Here is a 27,821-nt window from a genome sequence, read left to right on the forward strand (position 1 = left end):
GGAGGAGCCTGACTCAGGTGACTCAGGCCAGGTGGAGCGCAGCAGGTATTGAACTTGTGTGTACCTCGAGTCCCCGACACTGATTCTTTGTGTGGCTCAGCTCTGTTGGCTGAGAGGGGCTGCGTGGGCCATCCACGGACAAGTGCAACAGGCCTGTTGACGACTGTTGCAGTGTGAGCCCAGGCCTTGCTCCCACAGAGCCTGGGGTCTCTGTGGAGAGGGAGGAGGGACCGCCCTGCCATGGAGGAGTCTGGAGGTCCAGTCCTCGGGCAGAGGAGGAGGGGCATGGGGATGAGGCAGGCAGCTATTCCAGCACCACCCTGCTTCCATCTGACACTCCTCGACTCCAGACACGGCCACAGTTGACCTGGAGGGCAGCCGCTTTAATGAGGGGGCAGCGTGGGCCGCGTGGGCCCCAGGGTCTCGGGCGTGGGCAGGCCCCGGCCCCGCATGGACCTGTGGATCCACTTGAGGAAGGCCGTGACCTTGGTGTAGACGCCGTACTTCCCTTTCTTGGCGCAGCCTTCTCCCCAGCTGACGATGCCCGTCACAAAGTAGGTGTCCTTGAACCGTGTGACGTGCGGGCCGCCGCTGTCCCCCTGGCAGGCGTCCTCCAGCTTGGCGTCGTAGCCGGCGCAGAACATGTTCTGGGTGATGGTGAAGCTGCTAGACAGCTTGCAGGTGTTGCGGTCCACATAGGGGACCTCCAGCATCTTGAGCGTGGTGGACTGGCGGCCCTTCTCGTGGGTGCGCCCAAAGCCACTCACGATGCCCGACTTCTGGGTCATCAGCGTGGCCTCTGCCCAGTCCTTCTGGGGCAGGCAGGCGGGGGCCACATTCATGCGGAAGGTGATGGGCGTCTTCAACCTGAGGACCGCGATGTCGAAGTCATAGGTCTGCGGCACAAACCTGTTGTGCTTTATGATCACGTCCACCTCGTGCACGGCCTCGTCACCATCCTCCTGCTCCGTGTTCCGGTCCCCTGGGGCCAGAGACAGAGTCTGTGAGGTTAGCATTGTGGGTGTGTGTGTGCAGGTGTGCATGTGCACATGTGTATGGGCATGCACATGTGTACATGCATGTGAGTGTGTGCGTGTGACCGCACATGTGAGCGTGCATGCATGCATAGGTGTGCATACCGTGTGCATGTGTATGTGCATGTGTGTGAGCGTGCACATGTGTGAGCATGCACATGTGACTACATGCATGCATGTGCATATACTATGTGCACTGGGCATGCATGTATGCACGTGTGCATGCATGTGTGTGAGCATGCACTGCAAGTGCATGCATGTGCATACGATGTGCATGTGTGCATGTGTGCATGCATGTGTGTGAGCATGCACATGTGAGTACATGCATGTGTGTGGGCATGCACTTGTGTGAGCGTGCATGTGCAGGTACATGCATGCATGTGTGCATAGTTTGCATGCATGCATCCATGTATGCATGCACCTGTGTGAGCATGCACATGTGAGTACATGCGTGCATGTGTGCATGCACGTGTGTGTGTGAGCATGCACATGTGTGTGAGTGTGCACGTGTGTGTGCAGTTCCTGGTTCCTGGAGCCTGGGCCATGTCCCTGATCCATTTTTGCTCAAGGCAGGCACTCTCCCTCTTGAGCCACAGCTCTACTTCTAGCTTTTTGATGGTCAATTAGAGAAAAGAGTCTCATGAATTTTCCTGCGCAGGCTGGCTTTGAACCACGATCCTCAGATCTCAGCCTCCTGAGAAGGCAGGACGACAGGCGTGAGCCCTTAGTGCCACCTATGTTGGCGACTTTTAAAGTTTTTTCCCCCCTACTGATGCAGCTGGGAGTGGTGGCAGCGCTATGACCCAGCTCACGATGTTCAACGACTAAGGGTTTGAGGCCAGTCTGACTCAAAGAAAAGTCATGGGATCACATTTGGAAACTTGAAAAATGCAGGAAAGCAGAGGAGGGCCAGCATGGCCCCAGTCCCCAAGGCAGGGCCACCTGTTCCATTTGGGCCTCGGGTCCTCTCAGCACCCAAGGAGTGCACCCCTCCAGCACGGGGTCCCCTGGGGCACAGGGGCTCCCAGTCCAGCCTGGGCTGAGGAGTCCGGCAGCCCCTGCCCACCAGTTCCAGTGGACCAGAGCCTGCCACGGACAGTGCTGGGCTCAGGGTAAGGGTGGCAGTCACTCACCTACTCTCACCTTGAACCGCTTGGGCAGGTGGAGGCAGTGGGCGGCCGTCAGGACGTAGAGCTCATTCAGGATGGTGCCGCCACAGAAGCCTTCGTTCTCGTCATTGATGAGCAGAGCCTGCACGGAGCAACTGTGTCTATAGGCCGTGCAGGGCGGCACGGCGCAGGACAAGAGCCTATCTGAGGGCTGTCCAGGCCTGCAGCCCCCCACCCCGGAGTTCAGGCCGGGAGACTGGAAGGGGCCCTGCCCCCTCCACCGTCCCTCTTCCCCTGCGGGCAGCACACGCAGACTGTGAGGGTGTGGACGTCACCTGCCAGGGGCACTCGCCAGGCTCGCAGTCCCGTCCACCCACTATCCGACCCAGATTCTTGCTGTCCTTCTCTGTGCTGGTCTCGTTGAGGTTGAGCAGGTCGGCAGGGTTCTCCGTGGGGGGCAGGCTGTCCAGCTCTGTCCAGTCACCATCCAGCTCTGTCCAGCCCAGGGATTCCAAGACGTCCTCACTACTGTTGGTGGCCTGGGGCACAGACCTCTTGCCGCGCCCCACAGTGATTTTCCCACAGGGGTAGGGCTCTGAGAGAACAAAGATGGTCGGGGTCTCAGCAAAGCCAGATGCAGCATGGGCTATGTGCTGGTGGCTGTCACGCTGGGCAGTGCCAGCCTGACGGGCTGGGCGATGCCATGCTGGGCGGTGCCAGCCTGACGGGCTGGGCGATGCCACGCTGGGCGGTGCCAGCCTGATCGGGCTGGGTGGGGCCCGGGGGCCGGGTTGTGTCTGTGAATGCGATCAGGGAGAGACCCTAGGCTGGGAGCCTGGGAGAACCAAAGAGCCACACCCAGGGCCCCTCTCCTCCCCTCGTCTGCCAGCAGCCACGGTGTCTGCACCCACTCGGGGGTCTGGGAGCATGGCAGGAGGCCAGGGGCCCTGGCTGGCAATTTGCTAGTGTGGCTGAAGTTTGTACCCTTGAACAAATGGTTCATGACTTAGTGGACAGGAAGCCATTTACCTGACTGTTTACCTCCCTGTCTCCCTCCCTCCTTCCCCCGCTCTCTCCCCTCTTTCCTCCGTTCCTTCCTCTTTCCCCTTTTCTTTTTTAACTGTATTTTTTTTTTTTACTTTTCTTTTTTGGTACTGGGGATCGAACCTAGGACGTTGCACTTGCTAGGCAAGTGCTTTTGCCACTGGGCTACTTCGCAGCCCTTTCCCCTTTTCTTCCTTCTCTCCAGGGCTGGCAATGGAGCCCTGGGCCTCAGGAAGCCAGGCAAGCACTCTGCCACTGAGCTATGCTGCGAGCTTCTTTATTTTGTTTGAAACACTAAAGTTTATTTTACACTGAGTTTTGAAATCGTTTTCATGCATGTTAAGAGATGACTTCAGTTAAACTATTTCTGGGTGAGTTTAAGATGAACATTTCGTGCGAGTGGAAATCAGAACACTCCACTGTCGTTTTGCGGCATTGCATATAATTGAAGTCATCTCTGAAGGCTATTCATGGAGCAATTTTTCCTGGTCACTTACCTTCCTGAGTAAATGCGTCTTGTTTGTTTTATGAGACCTGCTCTTACCATGTGTTCAAGGCTGGCCTTGAGTATGTGATTCTCATTCTGCAGCCTCCCAAAGGCTTTGCAAATAAGAGGTTGCCCCGGGGAGGAACGTGAGAGGAAAAGTGGTGCAATCCCTCCGGGAATCGCGTATCTGGATGGGGCATTTCCCAGCTGCCCGGTGGACACTGCCCAGGCCATGGGGCCCGTGCTGTGTGCTCAGAGTTCCAGGCTTTTGGTGATGTGGGTCTGAGACTGGATTCTAGCTCACGTAGGAAGCTTCTAAGAACCAGCCATGCACACGGACAGCCAGATTAAGTACCTCTGTACCCCAGCCCCCCTCTGTATCCAGCCCCCTCTGTACCCAGCCCCCCTCTGTGCCCAGCCCCACCTGTGGAGATGCAGGCCTTGCCGTCATCACCCAGGATGAAGCCCCGGGCACAGGAACACACCACTGAGTTCTGGGACTCCTGGCAGAACTGTTCGCAGTCCCCATTGTCCAGGCTGCAGAGCTTCCTGGTGACTGCAAGGCGAGGGGCGCGCTTTGGCGGGGGTGGGGGCAGGGGCTCCAGCCAAGCCCACCCTCTGCTCCAGGACCACCCTGGCTGCATGCTTACACAGGCCCAGTGCCAACGGACAGAGCCCAGCCGGTGCCCGGTGGTGGGGCGGCCTCCTCGTGTCCGTGAGGAAGAGAACTGCGCACCCCCAGAGCGGAGGCAGGGGCGGCCAGGACCGGCCACACCGCTCCTGGGCCCCGCAGGGCTGAGGGCATGCGCTGCCTGCTGGAGGCCCTGCGCGCAGACCCAGGAGGCCGAGCCAGCCTGGCATCAGAGACCACCCCGACTTCCCAAAGCACAGTGAACCATGCCGACCGGCGCTACTGGACGGTCTCCAATACTCAGCAACGCGCGCATGGCAAACACACCCCAGAAGGGCTGAGCAGAGCCTTCGAATGGGCTGTGAGGGTGTGGGCCGCGGGGGAGGCAGGGCTGGCATGGGGGAGGTGCACACCACGGCACCCAGGCCCTGGGGTCCAAGCCCAGAGAAGCCTGGCTCCTCGCCAGGACAGGGCTTGTGTGCGGCCGTGGCCCCCGGGGCGGGTCCCCTAAGCCTCTGAGCAGCAGGAGGACTCACAGAACTCGCAGTTTTTGCCCTCGTAGCCCTCCTGGCAGGTGCACGTGTACTCGCCCAGGCCGTCCCGGCACACGCCCTGGTTCTGGCAAGGGCTGCTCTCACACTGGTCGCCGTCTGCGAAGGTTGGGAAACTGAGTCTGCGGGTGTTCTGAGGCAGGGTCCCCGGCAGCGGCCTCTGCCTGTGGGCCCGGATCCCCCCGGACTCCCTCCTGGCCTCGGTGGCCACATGGCCACCCATCTGCCGGCAGGCGCCTGACGTCTGCTGAGATATTTCAGGGCACGTGCAGTCAGGGTGGCCGGTTCGCAGCATGGGGCCACCCAGAAGGGGGACAGGCGGCGTGAGACACTTGTTTCTGGGCTGCGTGCGGGTCTTAGGGCTCCTGTGGTCAGTCAAAGATGTCTCTTGGCCCTTAAGTGGGCTCCACGTTTCCCGGGATTTAGAGCAGCAAAGAGCCTTCGGTGCTCGTCCCCTCTCGCCTTGGACATCGGGGAAGTGACCTCGCCCACCAGTGTTTCAGACTCAGTGTTTGCGTCTGTGGATAGCACGCTTGCTTCAAACAGCCACCTCCATTTGAGTTCAGATAAAGTCACTAGAAACTATAAATAACGAGTATGGACCACGCCAGAAGGGAAACATGGAACAGCATGATTTTAGCTGCACGCCGTGACCCACTCCTGTCATCCTAGCTGCTCCGGAGGCTGAGATCTGAGGACCGCGGTTCAAAGCCAGCTCGAGCACTAAAGTTCATGAGACTCTTATCTCTAATTACCACTAGAAAACCGGAAGTGGCTGTGTGGCTCAAGGCGTAGGGTGGTAGCCTCGAGCTGAAGAGCTCGGGGACAGCACCCAGGCCCAGAGTTCAAGCTCCGCGACCGACAAAAAGGAATAGAAAACAAAATAGAAATAGCATGAGTTAAATGGGGGCAAGAAGGAAATTCAGGGAGTGCATTAGAGTCAAATTTATCCTAATTCAAATATCCCAATAAACCCCCTTTACTTGAGATAAAAAAGAAAACATCTTACCTTTATATTTGTTCCAGAATTCATTCTAAAAGAAAGAATAGTTTAGAGTTAGTCAGGGAAATGGGCTCTTCTCCACTGTGGACAGAATGGGCACGGAGGCGGAGGTGCTCAGCCGGAAGGAGAGCCTGTGGGCTCCATGGCTGGGGCCGGCGTGGGTTGGTGCCCACTGACTTCCAGCCGCACCACCTTTGTTGAATATGGAGAATGTGTGCTCAGGCTCATCACGAAGAAACAGACCCAACAGAGAAAGCTCAGCAAGTGACACCCTCGCTGACCAGGAGAGGCTTTCAGCTCTCGTACCTGGTCTTAGGAAGACGCTCAGTGAGAAGGATGGTCACTGCAGTTAGCTGAAACAGGCCGTCGGCAGCCTGTCCACATCAGGCCCGCCCGGGCCTCCCTCCCTACCGTGCCACCTGCCCTCCCACCGTTAACTGGCTGTTGGCCTGTCATCCCCTTTGAAGCATGTCCTAGAGATGGACCCCTACCAGGTCCAGTCTTCCTCCCTGGGACCCCGGCTTGCTCCCTGCTGCTTGGCCTTCTGGTCTACCACTGGGTGCACCCAGCACACTTGACTCACTCACCCAACCCAGACACTTTCTTATTTCCACTTCAGGGCAAAATGATGACGGGACCTGATATAAACTGATATAAACCTTGACCGTGGGTTTTGATCTGAACGCAAGCGTTCAGTGTTCTAGCACCCAGGAAAGAGGTCGGGAGGGATGAGGTAACCGTGGAGCTGCAAGGAGGCTGCATGGTAAGCTCACCCTGGGCGGCCTGTCCTACAAATGGCAGCCCAGATCCACCACGGCGCTGCCCACTGCCCTCCACGGCCACTACACCACCACTCCACCACCAGACTACCCACTAACTACACCACCACTCCACCACCAGACTACCCACTAATCTACAGCACCACTCCACCACCAGACTACCCACTAACCACACCACCACTCCACCACCAGACTACCCACTAACTACACCACCACTCCACCACCACACTACCCACTAACTAAACCACCACTCCACCACCACACTACCCACTAACTAAACCACCACTCCACCACCAGACTACCCACTAATCTACAGCACCACTCCACCACCAGACTACCCACTAACTAAACCACCACTCCACCACCAGACTACCCACTAACTACACCACCACTCCACCACCAGACTACCCACTAACTACACCACCACTCCACCACCAGACTACCCACTAATCTACACCACCACTCCACCACCAGACTACCCACTAACTACACCACCACTCCACCACCAGACTACCCACTAACTACACCACCACTCCACCACCAGACTACCCACTAACTACACCACCACTCCACCACCAGACTACCCACTAACTACACCACCACTCCACCACCAGACTACCCACTAATCTACACCACCACTCCACCACCAGACTACCCACTAACTACACCACCACTCCACCACCAGACTACCCACTAACTACACCACCACTCCACCACCAGACTACCCACTAATCTACACCACCACTCCACCACCAGACTACCCACTACTCTACATCACCACTCCACCACCAGACTGCCCACTGCTCTACACCACCACTCCACCACCAGACTACCCACTAACCACACCACCACTCCACCACCAGACTACCCACTAATCTACAGCACCACTCCACCACCAGACTACCCACTAACTACACCACCACTCCACCACCAGACTACCCACTAATCTACAGCACCACTCCACCACCAGACTACCCACTAACTACACCACCACTCCACCACCAGACTACCCACTAACTAAACCACCACTCCACCACCAGACTACCCACTAACTACACCACCACTCCACCACCAGACTACCCACTAACCACACCACCACTCCACCACCAGACTACCCACTAATCTACAGCACCACTCCACCACCAGACTACCCACTAACTACACCACCACTCCACCACCAGACTACCCACTAAGTACACCACCACTCCACCACCAGACTACCCACTAACTACACCACCACTCCACCACCAGACTACCCACTAACTACACCACCACTCCACCACCAGACTACCCACTACTCTACACCACCACTCCACCACCAGACTACCCACTACTCTACACCACCACTCCACCACCAGACTACCCACTGATCTACACCACCACTCCACCACCAGACTACCCACTACTCTACACCACCACTCCACCACCAGACTACCCAGTGCTCTACACCACCACTCCACCACCAGACTACCCAGTGCTCTACACCACCACTCCACCACCAGACTACCCACTGATCTACACCACCACTCCACCACCAGACTACCCACTAACTACACCACCACTCCACCACCAGACTACCCACTAACTACACCACCACTCCACCACCAGACTACCCACTAACTACACCACCACTCCACCACCAGACTACCCACTAACTACACCACCACTCCACCACCAGACTACCCACTACTCTACACCACCACTCCACCACCAGACTACCCACTACTCTACACCACCATACTACCACCAGACTACCCACTAACCACACCACCACTCCACCACCAGACTACCCACTACTCTACACCACCACTCCACCACCAGACTACCCACTACTCTACACCACCACTCCACCACCAGACTACCCACTAACTACACCACCACTCCACCACCAGACTACCCAGTGCTCTACACCACCACTCCACCACCAGACTACCCACTACTCTACACCACCACTCCACCACCAGACTACCCACTACTCTACACCACCACTCCACCACCAGACTACCCACTGATCTACACCACCACTCCACCACCAGACTACCCACTACTCTACACCACCATACTACCACCAGACTACCCACTAACCACACCACCACTCCACCACCAGACTACCCACTAACTAAACCACCACTCCACCACCAGACTACCCACTACTCTACACCACCACTCCACCACCAGACTACCCACTGATCTACACCACCACTCCACCACCAGACTACCCACTACTCTACACCACCACTCCACCACCAGACTACCCACTGATCTACACCACCACTCCACCACCAGACTACCCACTAACTACACCACCACTCCACCACCAGACTACCCAGTGCTCTACACCACCACTCCACCACCAGACTACCCACTACTCTACACCACCACTCCACCACCAGACTACCCACTACTCTACACCACCACTCCACCACCAGACTACCCACTACTCTACACCACCACTCCACCACCAGACTACCCACTGATCTACACCACCACTCCACCACCAGACTACCCACTACTCTACACCACCATACTACCACCAGACTACCCACTAACCACACCACCACTCCACCACCAGACTACCCACTAACTAAACCACCACTCCACCACCAGACTACCCACTACTCTACACCACCACTCCACCACCAGACTACCCACTGATCTACACCACCACTCCACCACCAGACTACCCACTACTCTACACCACCACTCCACCACCAGACTACCCACTAACTACACCACCACTCCACCACCAGACTACCCAGTGCTCTACACCACCACTCCACCACCAGACTACCCACTGATCTACACCACCACTCCACCACCAGACTACCCACTACTCTACATCACCACTCCACCACCAGACTACCCACTACTCTACACCACCACTCCACCACCAGACTACCCACTAACTACACCACCACTCCACCACCAGACTACCCAGTGCTCTACACCACCACTCCACCACCAGACTACCCACTACTCTACACCACCACTCCACCACCAGACTACCCACTACTCTACACCACCACTCCACCACCAGACTACCCACTACTCTACACCACCACTCCACCACCAGACTACCCACTGATCTACACCACCACTCCACCACCAGACTACCCACTACTCTACACCACCATACTACCACCAGACTACCCACTAACCACACCACCACTCCACCACCAGACTACCCACTAACTAAACCACCACTCCACCACCAGACTACCCACTACTCTACACCACCACTCCACCACCAGACTACCCACTGATCTACACCACCACTCCACCACCAGACTACCCACTACTCTACACCACCACTCCACCACCAGACTACCCACTAACTACACCACCACTCCACCACCAGACTACCCAGTGCTCTACACCACCACTCCACCACCAGACTACCCACTGATCTACACCACCACTCCACCACCAGACTACCCACTACTCTACATCACCACTCCACCACCAGACTACCCACTACTCTACATCACCACTCCACCACCAGACTACCCACTACTCTACACCACCACTCCACCACCAGACTACCCACTAACTACACCACCACTCCACCACCAGACTACCCAGTGCTCTACACCACCACTCCACCACCAGACTACCCACTACTCTACACCACCACTCCACCACCAGACTACCCACTACTCTACACCACCACTCCACCACCAGACTACCCACTACTCTACACCACCACTCCACCACCAGACTACCCACTAACTACACCACCACTCCACCACCAGACTACCCACTACTCTATACCACCACTCCACCACCAGACTACCCACTAACTACACCACCACTCCACCACCAGACTACCCACTACTCTACACCACCACTCCACCACCAGACTGCCCACTAACCACACCACCACTCCACCACCAGACTACCCACTAACTACACCACCACTCCACCACCAGACTACCCACTACTCTATACCACCACTCCACCACCAGACTACCCACTAACTACACCACCACTCCACCACCAGACTACCCACTACTCTACACCACCACTCCACCACCAGACTACCCACTACTCTACACCACCACTCCACCACCAGACTACCCAGTGCTCTACACCACCACTCCACCACCAGACTACCCACTACTCTACATCACCACTCCACCACCAGACTACCCACTACTCTACACCACCACTCCACCACCAGACTACCCACTAACTACACCACCACTCCACCACCAGACTACCCAGTGCTCTACACCACCACTCCACCACCAGACTACCCACTACTCTACACCACCACTCCACCACCAGACTACCCACTACTCTACACCACCACTCCACCACCAGACTACCCACTACTCTACACCACCACTCCACCACCAGACTACCCACTAACTACACCACCACTCCACCACCAGACTACCCACTACTCTATACCACCACTCCACCACCAGACTACCCACTAACTACACCACCACTCCACCACCAGACTACCCACTACTCTACACCACCACTCCACCACCAGACTGCCCACTAACCACACCACCACTCCACCACCAGACTACCCACTAACTACACCACCACTCCACCACCAGACTACCCACTACTCTATACCACCACTCCACCACCAGACTACCCACTAACTACACCACCACTCCACCACCAGACTACCCACTACTCTACACCACCACTCCACCACCAGACTACCCACTACTCTACACCACCACTCCACCACCAGACTACCCAGTGCTCTACACCACCACTCCACCACCAGACTACCCACTAACTACACCACCACTCCACCACCAGACTACCCACTAACTACACCACCACTCCACCACCAGACTACCCACTAACTACACCACCACTCCACCACCAGACTACCCACTAACTACACCACCACTCCACCACCAGACTACCCACTAACTACACCACCACTCCACCACCAGACTACCCACTACTCTACAGCACCACTCCACCACCAGACTACCCACTACTCTACACCACCACTCCACCACCAGACTACCCACTAACTACACCACCACTCCACCACCAGACTACCCACTAACTACACCACCACTCCACCACCAGACTACCCACTACTCTACACCACCACTCCACCACCAGACTACCCACTACTCTACACCACCACTCCACCACCAGACTACCCACTAACTACACCACCACTCCACCACCAGACTACCCAGTGCTCTACACCACCACTCCACCACCAGACTACCCACTACTCTACACCACCACTCCACCACCAGACTACCCACTACTCTACACCACCACTCCACCACCAGACTACCCACTACTCTACACCACCATACTACCACCAGACTACCCACTAACCACACCACCACTCCACCACCAGACTACCCACTAACCACACCACCACTCCACCACCAGACTACCCACTAACTACACCACCACTCCACCACCAGACTACCCAGTGCTCTACACCACCACTCCACCACCAGACTACCCACTACTCTACACCACCACTCCACCACCAGACTACCCACTACTCTACACCACCACTCCACCACCAGACTACCCACTAACCACACCACCACTCCACCACCAGACTACCCACTACTCTACACCACCACTCCACCACCAGACTACCCAGTGCTCTACACCACCACTCCACCACCAGACTACCCACTAACTACACCACCACTCCACCACCAGACTACCCAGTGCTCTACACCACCACTCCACCACCAGACTACCCACTACTCTACACCACCACTCCACCACCAGACTACCCACTACTCTACACCACCACTCCACCACCAGACTACCCACTAACTACACCACCACTCCACCACCAGACTACCCACTACTCTACACCACCACTCCACCACCAGACTACCCACTAACTACACCACCACTCCACCACCAGACTACCCACTAACTACACCACCACTCCACCACCAGACTACCCACTACTCTACACCACCACTCCACCACCAGACTACCCAGTGCTCTACACCACCACTCCACCACCAGACTACCCACTACTCTACACCACCACTCCACCACCAGACTACCCACTACTCTACACCACCACTCCACCACCAGACTACCCACTACTCTACACCACCACTCCACCACCAGACTACCCACTACTCTACATCACCACTCCACCACCAGACTACCCACTAACCACACCACCACTCCACCACCAGACTACCCACTACTCTACACCACCACTCCACCACCAGACTACCCAGTGCTCTACACCACCACTCCACCACCAGACTACCCACTACTCTACACCACCACTCCACCACCAGACTACCCACTACTCTACACCACCACTCCACCACCAGACTACCCACTAACTACACCACCACTCCACCACCAGACTACCCAGTGCTCTACACCACCACTCCACCACCAGACTACCCACTACTCTACACCACCACTCCACCACCAGACTACCCACTAACTACACCACCACTCCACCACCAGACTACCCACTACTCTACACCACCACTCCACCACCAGACTACCCACTACTCTACACCACCACTCCACCACCAGACTACCCACTAACTACACCACCACTCCACCACCAGACTACCCACTAACTACACCACCACTCCACCACCAGACTACCCACTACTCTACACCACCACTCCACCACCAGACTACCCACTACTCTACACCACCACTCCACCACCAGACTACCCACTACTCTACACCACCACTCCACCACCAGACTACCCACTACTCTACACCACCACTCCACCACCAGACTACCCAGTGCTCTACACCACCACTCCACCACCAGACTACCCACTACTCTACACCACCACTCCACCACCAGACTACCCACTAACTACACCACCACTCCACCACCAGACTACCCACTACTCTACACCACCACTCCACCACCAGACTACCCACTACTCTACACCACCACTCCACCACCAGACTACCCACTAACTACACCACCACTCCACCACCAGACTACCCACTAACTACACCACCACTCCACCACCAGACTACCCACTACTCTACACCACCACTCCACCACCAGACTACCCACTACTCTACACCACCACTCCACCACCAGACTACCCAGTGCTCTATACCACCACTCCACCACCAGACTACCCACTACTCTACACCACCACTCCACCACCAGACTACCCACTACTCTACACCACCACTCCACCACCAGACTACCCACTACTCTACACCACCACTCCACCACCAGACTACCCAGTGCTCTACACCACCACTCTACCACCAGACTACCCACTAACTACACCACCACTCCACCACCAGACTACCCACTAACTACACCACCACTCCACCACCAGACTACCCACTACTCTACACCACCACTCCACCACCAGACTACCCACTACTCTACACCACCACTCCACCACCAGACTACCCACTAACCACACCACCACTCCACCACCAGACTACCCACTAACTACACCACCACTCCACCACCAGACTACCCACTACTCTACACCACCACTCCACCACCAGACTACCCACTACTCTACACCACCACTCCACCACCAGACTACCCACTACTCTACACCACCACTCCACCACCAGACTACCCACTAACCACACCACCACTCCACCACCAGACTACCCACTAACTACACCACCACTCCACCACCAGACTACCCACTAACTAAACCACCACTCCACCACCAGACTACCCACTGATCTACACCACCACTCCACCACCAGACTACCCACTACTCTACACCACCACTCCACCACCAGACTACCCACTACTCTACACCACCACTCCACCACCAGACTACCCACTAACCACACCACCACTCCACCACCAGACTACCCACTAACCACACCACCACTCCACCACCAGACTACCCACTAACTACACCACCACTCCACCACCAGACTGCCCACTAACCACACCACCACTCCACCACCAGACTACCCACTAACTACACCACCACTCCACCACCAGACTACCCACTACTCTATACCACCACTCCACCACCAGACTACCCACTACTCTACACCACCACTCCACCACCAGACTACCCACTACTCTACACCACCACTCCACCACCAGACTACCCACTACTCTACACCACCACTCCACCACCAGACTACCCACTACTCTACACCACCACTCCACCACCAGACTACCCAGTGCTCTACACCACCACTCCACCACCAGACTACCCACTACTCTACACCACCACTCCACCACCAGACTACCCACTACTCTACACCACCACTCCACCACCAGACTACCCACTACTCTACATCACCACTCCACCACCAGACTACCCACTAACCACACCACCACTCCACCACCAGACTACCCACTACTCTACATCACCACTCCACCACCAGACTACCCACTAACCACACCACCACTCCACCACCAGACTACCCACTGATCTACACCACCACTCCACCACCAGACTACCCACTACTCTACATCACCACTCCACCACCAGACTACCCACTACTCTACACCACCACTCCACCACCAGACTACCCACTGATCTACACCACCACTCCACCACCAGACTACCCACTAACTACACCACCACTCCACCACCAGACTACCCACTACTCTACACCACCACTCCACCACCAGACTACCCACTACTCTACACCACCACTCCACCACCAGACTACCCACTGATCTACACCACCACTCCACCACCAGACTACCCAGTGCTCTACACCACCACTCCACCACCAGACTACCCACTGATCTACACCACCACTCCACCACCAGACTACCCACTACTCTACACCACCACTCCACCACCAGACTACCCAGTGCTCTACACCACCACTCCACCACCAGACTACCCACTACTCTACACCACCACTCCACCACCAGACTACCCACTACTCTACACCACCACTCCACCACCAGACTACCCACTACTCTACACCACCACTCCACCACCAGACTACCCACTAACTACACCACCACTCCACCACCAGACTACCCACTACTCTACACCACCACTCCACCACCAGACTACCCACTACTCTACACCACCACTCCACCACCAGACTACCCACTACTCTACACCACCACTCCACCACCAGACTACCCACTACTCTACACCACCACTCCACCACCAGACTACCCAGTGCTCTACACCACCACTCCACCACCAGACTACCCACTACTCTACACCACCACTCCACCACCAGACTACCCACTACTCTACACCACCACTCCACCACCAGACTACCCACTACTCTACATCACCACTCCACCACCAGACTACCCACTAACCACACCACCACTCCACCACCAGACTACCCACTGATCTACACCACCACTCCACCACCAGACTACCCACTACTCTACATCACCACTCCACCACCAGACTACCCACTACTCTACACCACCACTCCACCACCAGACTACCCACTGATCTACACCACCACTCCACCACCAGACTACCCACTAACTACACCACCACTCCACCACCAGACTACCCACTAACTACACCACCACTCCACCACCAGACTACCCACTACTCTACACCACCACTCCACCACCAGACTACCCACTAACCACACCACCACTCCACCACCAGACTACCCACTACTCTACACCACCACTCCACCACCAGACTACCCACTACTCTACACCACCACTCCACCACCAGACTACCCACTACTCTACACCACCACTCCACCACCAGACTACCCAGTGCTCTACACCACCACTCCACCACCAGACTACCCACTACTCTACACCACCACTCCACCACCAGACTACCCACTACTCTACACCACCACTCCACCACCAGACTACCCACTACTCTACATCACCACTCCACCACCAGACTACCCACTAACCACACCACCACTCCACCACCAGACTACCCACTGATCTACACCACCACTCCACCACCAGACTACCCACTACTCTACATCACCACTCCACCACCAGACTACCCACTACTCTACACCACCACTCCACCACCAGACTACCCACTGATCTACACCACCACTCCACCACCAGACTACCCACTAACTACACCACCACTCCACCACCAGACTACCCACTACTCTACACCACCACTCCACCACCAGACTACCCACTACTCTACACCACCACTCCACCACCAGACTACCCAGTGCTCTACACCACCACTCCACCACCAGACTACCCACTGATCTACACCACCACTCCACCACCAGACTACCCACTACTCTACACCACCACTCCACCACCAGACTACCCACTACTCTACACCACCATACTACCACCAGACTACCCACTAACCACACCACCACTCCACCACCAGACTACCCACTACTCTACACCACCACTCCACCACCAGACTACCCACTACTCTACACCACCACTCCACCACCAGACTACCCACTACTCTACACCACCATACTACCACCAGACTACCCACTAACCACACCACCACTCCACCACCAGACTACCCACTACTCTACACCACCACTCCACCACCAGACTACCCACTAACTACACCACCACTCCACCACCAGACTACCCACTAACTACACCACCACTCCACCACCAGACTACCCACTACTCTACACCACCACTCCACCACCAGACTACCCACTGATCTACACCACCACTCCACCACCAGACTACCCACTACTCTACACCACCACTCCACCACCAGACTACCCAGTGCTCTACACCACCACTCCACCACCAGACTACCCAGTGCTCTACACCACCACTCCACCACCAGACTACCCACTACTCTACACCACCACTCCACCACCAGACTACCCACTGATCTACACCACCACTCCACCACCAGACTACCCACTACTCTACACCACCACTCCACCACCAGACTACCCACTGATCTACACCACCACTCCACCACCAGACGACCCACTACTCTACACCACCACTCCACCACCAGACTACCCACTGATCTACACCACCACTCCACCACCAGACTACCCACTACTCTACACCACCACTCCACCACCAGACTACCCACTGATCTACACCACCACTCCACCACCAGACTACCCACTACTCTACACCACCACTCCACCACCAGACTACCCACTACTCTACACCACCACTCCACCACCAGACTACCCAGTGCTCTACACCACCACTCCACCACCAGACTACCCACTACTCTACACCACCACTCCACCACCAGACTACCCACTACTCTACACCACCACTCCACCACCAGACTACCCACTGATCTACACCACCACTCCACCACCAGACTACCCACTACTCTACACCACCACTCCACCACCAGACTACCCAGTGCTCTACACCACCACTCCACCACCAGACTACCCACTACTCTACACCACCATACTACCACCAGACTACCCACTAACCACACCACCACTCCACCACCAGACTACCCACTACTCTACACCACCACTCCACCACCAGACTACCCACTAACTACACCACCACTCCACCACCAGACTACCCACTAACTACACCACCACTCCACCACCAGACTACCCACTACTCTACACCACCACTCCACCACCAGACTACCCACTGATCTACACCACCACTCCACCACCAGACTACCCACTAACTACACCACCACTCCACCACCAGACTACCCACTACTCTACACCACCACTCCACCACCAGACTACCCACTACTCTACACCACCACTCCACCACCAGACTACCCACTACTCTACACCACCACTCCACCACCAGACTACCCAGTGCTCTACACCACCACTCCACCACCAGACTACCCACTACTCTACACCACCACTCCACCACCAGACTACCCACTACTCTACACCACCATACTACCACCAGACTACCCACTAACCACACCACCACTCCACCACCAGACTACCCACTGATCTACACCACCACTCCACCACCAGACTACCCACTACTCTACATCACCACTCCACCACCAGACTACCCACTACTCTACACCACCACTCCACCACCAGACTACCCACTACTCTACATCACCACTCCACCACCAGACTACCCACTAACCACACCACCACTCCACCACCAGACTACCCACTGATCTACACCACCACTCCACCACCAGACTACCCACTACTCTACACCACCACTCCACCACCAGACTACCCAGTGCTCTACACCACCACTCCACCACCAGACTACCCACTACTCTACACCACCACTCCACCACCAGACTACCCAGTGCTCTACACCACCACTCCACCACCAGACTACCCACTAACCACACCACCACTCCACCACCAGACTACCCACTGCTCTACACCACCACTCCACCACCAGACTACCCACTGATCTACACCACCACTCCACCACCAGACTACCCACTACTCTACACCACCACTCCACCACCAGACTACCCACTGATCTACACCACCACTCCACCACCAGACTACCCACTACTCTACACCACCACTCCAGCACCAGACTACCCACTACTCTACACCACCACTCCACCACCAGACTACCCACTACTCTACACCACCACTCCACCACCAGACTACCCACTACTCTACACCACCACTCCACCACCAGACTACCCACTACTCTACATCACCACTCCACCACCAGACTACCCACTACTCTACACCACCACTCCACCACCAGACTACCCACTAACCACACCACCACTCCACCACCAGACTACCCACTACTCTACACCACCACTCCACCACCAGACTACCCACTACTCTACACCACCACTCCACCACCAGACTACCCACTAACTACACCACCACTCCACCACCAGACTACCCAGTGCTCTACACCACCACTCCACCACCAGACTACCCACTACTCTACACCACCACTCCACCACCAGACTACCCACTACTCTACACCACCACTCCACCACCAGACTACCCACTGATCTACACCACCACTCCACCACCAGACTACCCACTACTCTACACCACCATACTACCACCAGACTACCCACTAACCACACCACCACTCCACCACCAGACTACCCACTAACTAAACCACCACTCCACCACCAGACTACCCACTACTCTACACCACCACTCCACCACCAGACTACCCACTGATCTACACCACCACTCCACCACCAGACTACCCACTACTCTACACCACCACTCCACCACCAGACTACCCACTGATCTACACCACCACTCCACCACCAGACTACCCACTAACTACACCACCACTCCACCACCAGACTACCCAGTGCTCTACACCACCACTCCACCACCAGACTACCCACTACTCTACACCACCACTCCACCACCAGACTACCCACTACTCTACACCACCACTCCACCACCAGACTACCCACTACTCTACACCACCACTCCACCACCAGACTACCCACTGATCTACACCACCACTCCACCACCAGACTACCCACTACTCTACACCACCATACTACCACCAGACTACCCACTAACCACACCACCACTCCACCACCAGACTACCCACTAACTAAACCACCACTCCACCACCAGACTACCCACTACTCTACACCACCACTCCACCACCAGACTACCCACTGATCTACACCACCACTCCACCACCAGACTACCCACTACTCTACACCACCACTCCACCACCAGACTACCCACTAACTACACCACCACTCCACCACCAGACTACCCAGTGCTCTACACCACCACTCCACCACCAGACTACCCACTGATCTACACCACCACTCCACCACCAGACTACCCACTACTCTACATCACCACTCCACCACCAGACTACCCACTACTCTACACCACCACTCCACCACCAGACTACCCACTAACTACACCACCACTCCACCACCAGACTACCCAGTGCTCTACACCACCACTCCACCACCAGACTACCCACTACTCTACACCACCACTCCACCACCAGACTACCCACTACTCTACACCACCACTCCACCACCAGACTACCCACTACTCTACACCACCACTCCACCACCAGACTACCCACTGATCTACACCACCACTCCACCACCAGACTACCCACTACTCTACACCACCATACTACCACCAGACTACCCACTAACCACACCACCACTCCACCACCAGACTACCCACTAACTAAACCACCACTCCACCACCAGACTACCCACTACTCTACACCACCACTCCACCACCAGACTACCCACTGATCTACACCACCACTCCACCACCAGACTACCCACTACTCTACACCACCACTCCACCACCAGACTACCCACTAACTACACCACCACTCCACCACCAGACTACCCAGTGCTCTACACCACCACTCCACCACCAGACTACCCACTGATCTACACCACCACTCCACCACCAGACTACCCACTACTCTACATCACCACTCCACCACCAGACTACCCACTAACCACACCACCACTCCACCACCAGACTACCCACTACTCTACATCACCACTCCACCACCAGACTACCCACTACTCTACACCACCACTCCACCACCAGACTACCCACTAACTACACCACCACTCCACCACCAGACTACCCAGTGCTCTACACCACCACTCCACCACCAGACTACCCACTACTCTACACCACCACTCCACCACCAGACTACCCACTAACTACACCACCACTCCACCACCAGACTACCCACTGCTCTACACCACCACTCCACCACCAGACTACCCACTACTCTACATCACCACTCCACCACCAGACTACCCACTAACCACACCACCACTCCACCACCAGACTACCCACTACTCTACACCACCACTCCACCACCAGACTACCCACTACTCTACACCACCACTCCACCACCAGACTACCCACTAACTACACCACCACTCCACCACCAGACTACCCACTACTCTATACCACCACTCCACCACCAGACTACCCACTAACTACACCACCACTCCACCACCAGACTACCCACTACTCTACACCACCACTCCACCACCAGACTGCCCACTAACCACACCACCACTCCACCACCAGACTACCCACTAACTACACCACCACTCCACCACCAGACTACCCACTACTCTATACCACCACTCCACCACCAGACTACCCACTACTCTACACCACCACTCCACCACCAGACTACCCACTACTCTACACCACCACTCCACCACCAGACTACCCACTACTCTACACCACCACTCCACCACCAGACTACCCACTGATCTACACCACCACTCCACCACCAGACTACCCACTACTCTACACCACCACTCCACCACCAGACTACCCACTACTCTACACCACCACTCCACCACCAGACTACCCACTACTCTACACCACCACTCCACCACCAGACTACCCACTACTCTACACCACCACTCCACCACCAGACTACCCACTACTCTACACCACCACTCCACCACCAGACTACCCACTACTCTACATCACCACTCCACCACCAGACTACCCACTAACCACACCACCACTCCACCACCAGACTACCCACTGATCTACACCACCACTCCACCACCAGACTACCCACTACTCTACACCACCACTCCACCACCAGACTACCCACTACTCTACACCACCACTCCACCACCAGACTACCCACTAACTACACCACCACTCCACCACCAGACTACCCACTACTCTACACCACCACTCCACCACCAGACTACCCACTACTCTACACCACCACTCCACCACCAGACTACCCACTAACTACACCACCACTCCACCACCAGACTACCCACTAACTACACCACCACTCCACCACCAGACTACCCACTACTCTACACCACCACTCCACCACCAGACTACCCACTACTCTACACCACCACTCCACCACCAGACTACCCACTACTCTACACCACCACTCCACCACCAGACTACCCACTACTCTACACCACCACTCCACCACCAGACTACCCACTACTCTACATCACCACTCCACCACCAGACTACCCACTAACCACACCACCACTCCACCACCAGACTACCCACTGATCTACACCACCACTCCACCACCAGACTACCCACTACTCTACACCACCACTCCACCACCAGACTACCCACTACTCTACACCACCACTCCACCACCAGACTACCCACTAACTACACCACCACTCCACCACCAGACTACCCACTGCTCTACACCACCACTCCACCACCAGACTACCCACTACTCTACACCACCACTCCACCACCAGACTACCCACTACTCTACACCACCACTCCACCACCAGACTACCCACTACTCTACACCACCACTCCACCACCAGACTACCCACTACTCTACACCACCACTCCACCACCAGACTACCCACTACTCTACACCACCACTCCACCACCAGACTACCCACTACTCTACATCACCACTCCACCACCAGACTACCCACTAACCACACCACCACTCCACCACCAGACTACCCACTGATCTACACCACCACTCCACCACCAGACTACCCACTACTCTACATCACCACTCCACCACCAGACTACCCACTACTCTACACCACCACTCCACCACCAGACTACCCACTGATCTACACCACCACTCCACCACCAGACTACCCACTACTCTACACCACCACTCCACCACCAGACTACCCACTAACTACACCACCACTCCACCACCAGACTACCCACTACTCTACACCACCACTCCACCACCAGACTACCCACTACTCTACACCACCACTCCACCACCAGACTACCCACTACTCTACACCACCACTCCACCACCAGACTACCCACTACTCTACACCACCACTCCACCACCAGACTACCCACTACTCTACACCACCACTCCACCACCAGACTACCCACTACTCTACACCACCACTCCACCACCAGACTACCCACTACTCTACACCACCACTCCACCACCAGACTACCCACTAACCACACCACCACTCCACCACCAGACTACCCACTACTCTACACCACCACTCCACCACCAGACTACCCACTACTCTACATCACCACTCCACCACCAGACTACCCACTAACCACACCACCACTCCACCACCAGACTACCCACTGATCTACACCACCACTCCACCACCAGACTACCCACTACTCTACACCACCACTCCACCACCAGACTACCCACTGATCTACACCACCACTCCACCACCAGACTGCCCACTGCTCTCCACAGCTCCTCCCCTGGCTCCTGCTGACTTCCTCTAAAAGGACCGCCTGTCCCTGGCGCTCTTCCCTGAAGAGGTGACCACTGGAGCCAGATCCTTGTAATTAACTTGGTGTTTATATTCTTCTTTTGAGTTGAACATTTTCTTATCTAATCTGAATACAGATCCTTTTGGGTACGTGAATGAAAAACCCTTTCTTAGTATGTCATTTACAGCTTCTTTCTTTCACACAACTTTTCTTTTCAGAGGTCCAAACCAGTTTTGGCAAAATCCAGTTGGTCATTTTTTTTTCTTTTCTATGCATGCATGTATTTGTATATATGCGTGTATTTCTACCCATGCACATGCTTTCCTATGCGTGCATGCATGTATGCACACATGTGGGCTTGGAGGTACTGAGACTTGAACCGGGGCCCTGTTGTTCTGCAGAGCTGTGAGCTTTGGGTCACTGTCCCAACACTGCTGTGCTTTCTGTCCCTGAGCTGCATGTGCTCCTTAGTGTCATCACTAACGGGAGATGTTGAGAGCTGAGGCCATCAGGACGTAATTAGGAAAAGAAGACTCTTCTCTGGACGGAGATGAATCCCTTCGTCCTTCCTCCTCCTTCTTGTGAGGCTGAGGGAACAGGAGTCGTTCAGCAGAGGCAGGGCCCACACGGTCATCAAACCCGCCCCTGCCTGGGCAGAGACTCCCTTTCCGACCCTTTGTGGATACTTGTGCTGCTTCTGCCCCATCTAGCCAGAGAGGCGATTCTTTGTCCATTGAACTGGTTGTATGGCCTGGTCACAGGTCAGCTGGTGCGTCTATGGAGGTCTATGGTGGGTCAGCAGATCCTCAGAGCACCGAGGCCTCTCCTCTCCAGCTTCCCCACTAGCCACTGCGCACGTCTGGCGGTGGGGGTTGGTGTGGCTGTGTCTTCCCCAGCTGGCTGGATCTGGGCCTTGCCTCTGTAATCTCCCTCTGGAGGAACGATTCTTACAAGATAATCCACAAAACATGCATGCGTGTGACTGTATTTTGAAATAACTTACATGCTTGAAACATGAGAAGAGTAAACAAGTTCAGTTCACAAAGTCTAGGTATGACAGTCTTGTACAAGAAGAGGCAGAAAGGATACTATGGGAAAAGTGAAAAGTGAACCTGAATTGGCATTAATTACTTTCACTGTTTTTTCTTTTGTGGTTCTAGGGCTCACGGCCAGGGCCTTGCGCCTGCCGAGCGTGCCTTGCTCAGGCATGCGACATGCATGTAGCTGTACATGCACGTCCCTGTACTGCATGCTAATGCATGTACCTCTACCACATGCTACACCTATAATACCTATACTGCATGCGACCTGCACGCACCTGCATTACACAAATACTTAAAATGAAAGTTGTTCCTGAAGCCGTAGGTCGGTGTATTAGATGAAAATCATCCATTCGGCCACACGGAGTAGAGAATTCTTTTCTTCTTCCCTTCTTAGGAGGCTGCAATGTCCGGAGCTAGGCAGTGAATACCCAGGCTGAGTCCCCACCAGACCAAGACCTTCTGCAGAGTGCTGATGACGGGGTCACATGACTCTGACACGGGTCCCCTGGCAGACTGAGGCCCAGTGTGTCAGGCTGGTGGTTGCTACCTTCTGCTTTTCTGTGGCTCTAATGTCAGAGAGCAGAGAGTTTTCCTTTGTGTAAGGGCCTTTGTGAAGCCTGTTATCCCTGACCCCCTCCCCCGTCCTCATCCCTGACCCTTCCCCTGTCCTCATCCCTGACCCCTCCCCCGTCCTCATCCCTGACCCCTCCCCCGTCCTCATCCCTGACCCCTCCCCCATCCTCATCCCTGACCCCTCCCCCGTCCTCATCCCTGACCCCCTCCCCTGTCCTCATCCCTGACCCCTCCCCCATCCTCATCCCTGACCCTTCCCCCGTCCTCATCCCTGACCCTTCCCCCGTCCTCATCCCTGACCCCTCCCCTGTCCTCATCCCTGACCCCCTCCCCTGTCCTCATCCCTGACCCCTCCCCTGTCCTCATCCCTGACCCCTTCCCTGTCCTCATCCCTAACCCTTCCCCCGTCCTCATCCCTGACCCCTCCCCCGTCCTCATCCCTGACCTCCTCCCCTGTCCTCATCCCTGACCCCTCCCCCGTCCTCATCCCTGACCTCCTCCCCTGTCCTCATCCCTGATCCTTCCCCGTCCTCATCCCTGACCTCCTCCCCTGTCCTCATCCCTGACCCCTCCCCTGTCCTCATCCCTGACCCCTCCCCTGTCCTCATCCCTGATCCTTCCCATAGCCATGCAGGCTGTGCTTCGTGTGAAGAGGGACAGGCCGTCCTGCAGGGCCTCCTCCCGGGGCCCCAGGCTGGGCCTGAGGTCCACCCAGCCCGTCAGGCCCTGGGCTGCCTGGGCCATCAGTGTCTTTGTGCTCAGGCCTCCGCCATCCCTACCCTCAGGCCCAGGGCCCCGGACCACTGGAGGGGGAGGAGGGGGGGCTGGACCCAGGACCCGCTCACCAGGTGTCTCTGTAGAACTGTTGGCCCTGAGCTGAGCTGGCCCTATTCATGGGCCTTCTCATCTTCCTCCAGGGACTTGGCGCCCCCCTCCTGCTGCCTGCTTTCCCGCTCACAACTGCAGCTGGTGGGAGCTTGGAACGAACACCCCAACACTCCTCACAGACCCATGGGTGGTGGCCATGTGGGGCCAGCCCGCCTTTCCTGTCTGTGGCTCCGCTGCCCTACCGTCTTGTCGATGTCCTCGAAGACCTCCCGGGCCTCCTCGTAGGAGCAGGTCTCCTCCCGGCACTCCCTCTCCAGGTTGCCTTTCTTCAACTCCTCGAAGAGGCTGTTGGCCCTGCGAGCCCTGACCAGGACCTCGTGGGCCCGTTCCCGGTGAACGAACACTGGAAGGCAGGGCAGGACACCGTGAGGGGGCTCTGGTCACCACTCTCCCGGCCTCACCCCGTATCCCGAAAGCCTCCGCCCTTGGAGGGAGCCCCATCACCTCTCCTCAGGCGGAGCTCTTCCCGGGAGGTGAAACCCAGCCCACTCAGCAGGCTGTCCCATCCATCAGTTGCTGACCACCACTCCCCGGGCAGCTCACCAGCCCTCTGCACACCCGCTGGCTCCCGTGGCCACCCAAAACCTCCACTACACCCACCCCCGAGGGCCTCCGGGTCCTGAGGCCTTCCTGACTTCTTGAACTTCTTTCTGCTACTTGCTGCTCAGCGGGCCCTGAGCCCACGCACCCGCCGGGGTCCCTGCTCCTGGTAAGCAGGGAACTGGCTCTCCGCTGCCTGTGCCTCTGCAGGGAGGCGGCGGGAAGCCGCTCTCCCCCCCTCATGTGGTGTCCCCAGCATGGTGCACGTGGGCTTGGCTTCTGGGCCAGCCGCACCCCGTGCTGGACAAAGAGACACTCACTAAATAAACCCTTGGACAAATGCGGAGGGAGGGCTGAACCCCTGCCGGGCCTTCGCAGGCCCCTCTGGACTCAGATGGAGGCTCTGGGAGTAGCTCTGCTCTCGAGTCAACCTCGGCCAGTCACAGACCCAGCACGGCCAGCAGCCCCAGCTCTGAGGCAGCGAAAACCAGACCGGCCAGGTGTGTGGAATGAGGGTCCTCAGAAATGAATGATCCGAACGGTCCCCAGAGGCCTGGGGTGCCCTGGGCGTCTCCTCCAGCCGTTACTCTGCTCTCTAAGCCCAGACGATCTTCCGGGCTCTGGCCTCACTGGTGCTTGTACAGACAGCCCCATGCCTGTCCGTCTGCCTTGCCCCATGCAGCCGCCTGCAGCGCCTGTCTGCCGGCCACAGCACCTCCTTTCCACGACCTCCACGCTCTGGTCACTGTCGCAGGCTTTCTCCCCTCGCCTCTGCCTTGCGCACTCTGTCTGTTTCGACCTCCCTCTCCTCTCTCCCTGCCTCTCCGTTGTGCCCTGTTCTGGACATCTGGCGTCCCAGGCAGGCAGGGCCCACTGCTGGCCCTGACTGCCCCCTGGCATGGCCGCCACCCTGGCTGGTACGCACCCACCACCTCCTTCCCAACAGCCCCCTCCCCACACCGGGGACGGGACACTCACAGCTTCTGGAGGGCGCCAGGAGGCCGGCCAGGGCGGCACCGAGCAGGAGGAGACGCAGGCTTGCCATGGTGTGGCCCAGGGCAGTGCCGCTGTCCCTGCCGTGCCGGGA

At 56.6% G+C, this 27,821-nt stretch overlaps 1 protein-coding gene across 1 annotated transcript; it reads right to left on the reverse strand.

Moving 5' to 3' along the window:
* Positions 1–358: 358 nt before the first annotated feature.
* F10 (coagulation factor X) lies at positions 359–27,821 on the reverse strand. Its single transcript, XM_090341858.1, has 8 exons — positions 27,713–27,821; positions 26,377–26,537; positions 5,866–5,890; positions 4,842–4,955; positions 4,099–4,230; positions 2,479–2,738; positions 2,168–2,285; positions 359–982 (listed from the first exon to the last, which is right to left on the reverse strand). The coding sequence occupies exons 1-8, from the start codon at positions 27,777–27,779 to the stop codon at positions 384–386; spliced, it is 1,476 nt and encodes a 491-aa protein (XP_090197984.1). The 5' UTR covers positions 27,780–27,821; the 3' UTR covers positions 359–383.

Source organism: Megascapheus bottae, chromosome 11 (genome assembly GCF_031878675.1).
Source record: "Megascapheus bottae isolate mThoBot1 chromosome 11, mThoBot2.hap1, whole genome shotgun sequence".
In the NCBI taxonomy this organism is placed as follows: Eukaryota; Metazoa; Chordata; class Mammalia; order Rodentia; family Geomyidae; genus Megascapheus; species Megascapheus bottae.

Excerpts from the sequence above, each read along its gene's own strand:
- F10 (XM_090341858.1), bottom strand. The coding sequence starts at position 27,779 with ATGGCAAGCCTGCGTCTCCTCCTGCTCGGTGCCGCCCTGGCCGGCCTC. Across the intron at positions 2,739-4,098 it reads CAAGGCCTGCATCTCCACAG|AGCCCTACCCCTGTGGGAAA; the intron begins GTGGGGCTGGGC and ends TTGTTCTCTCAG. Across the intron at positions 983-2,167 it reads GCGGTTCAAGGTGAGAGTAG|GGGACCGGAACACGGAGCAG; the intron begins GTGAGTGACTGC and ends CTCTGGCCCCAG.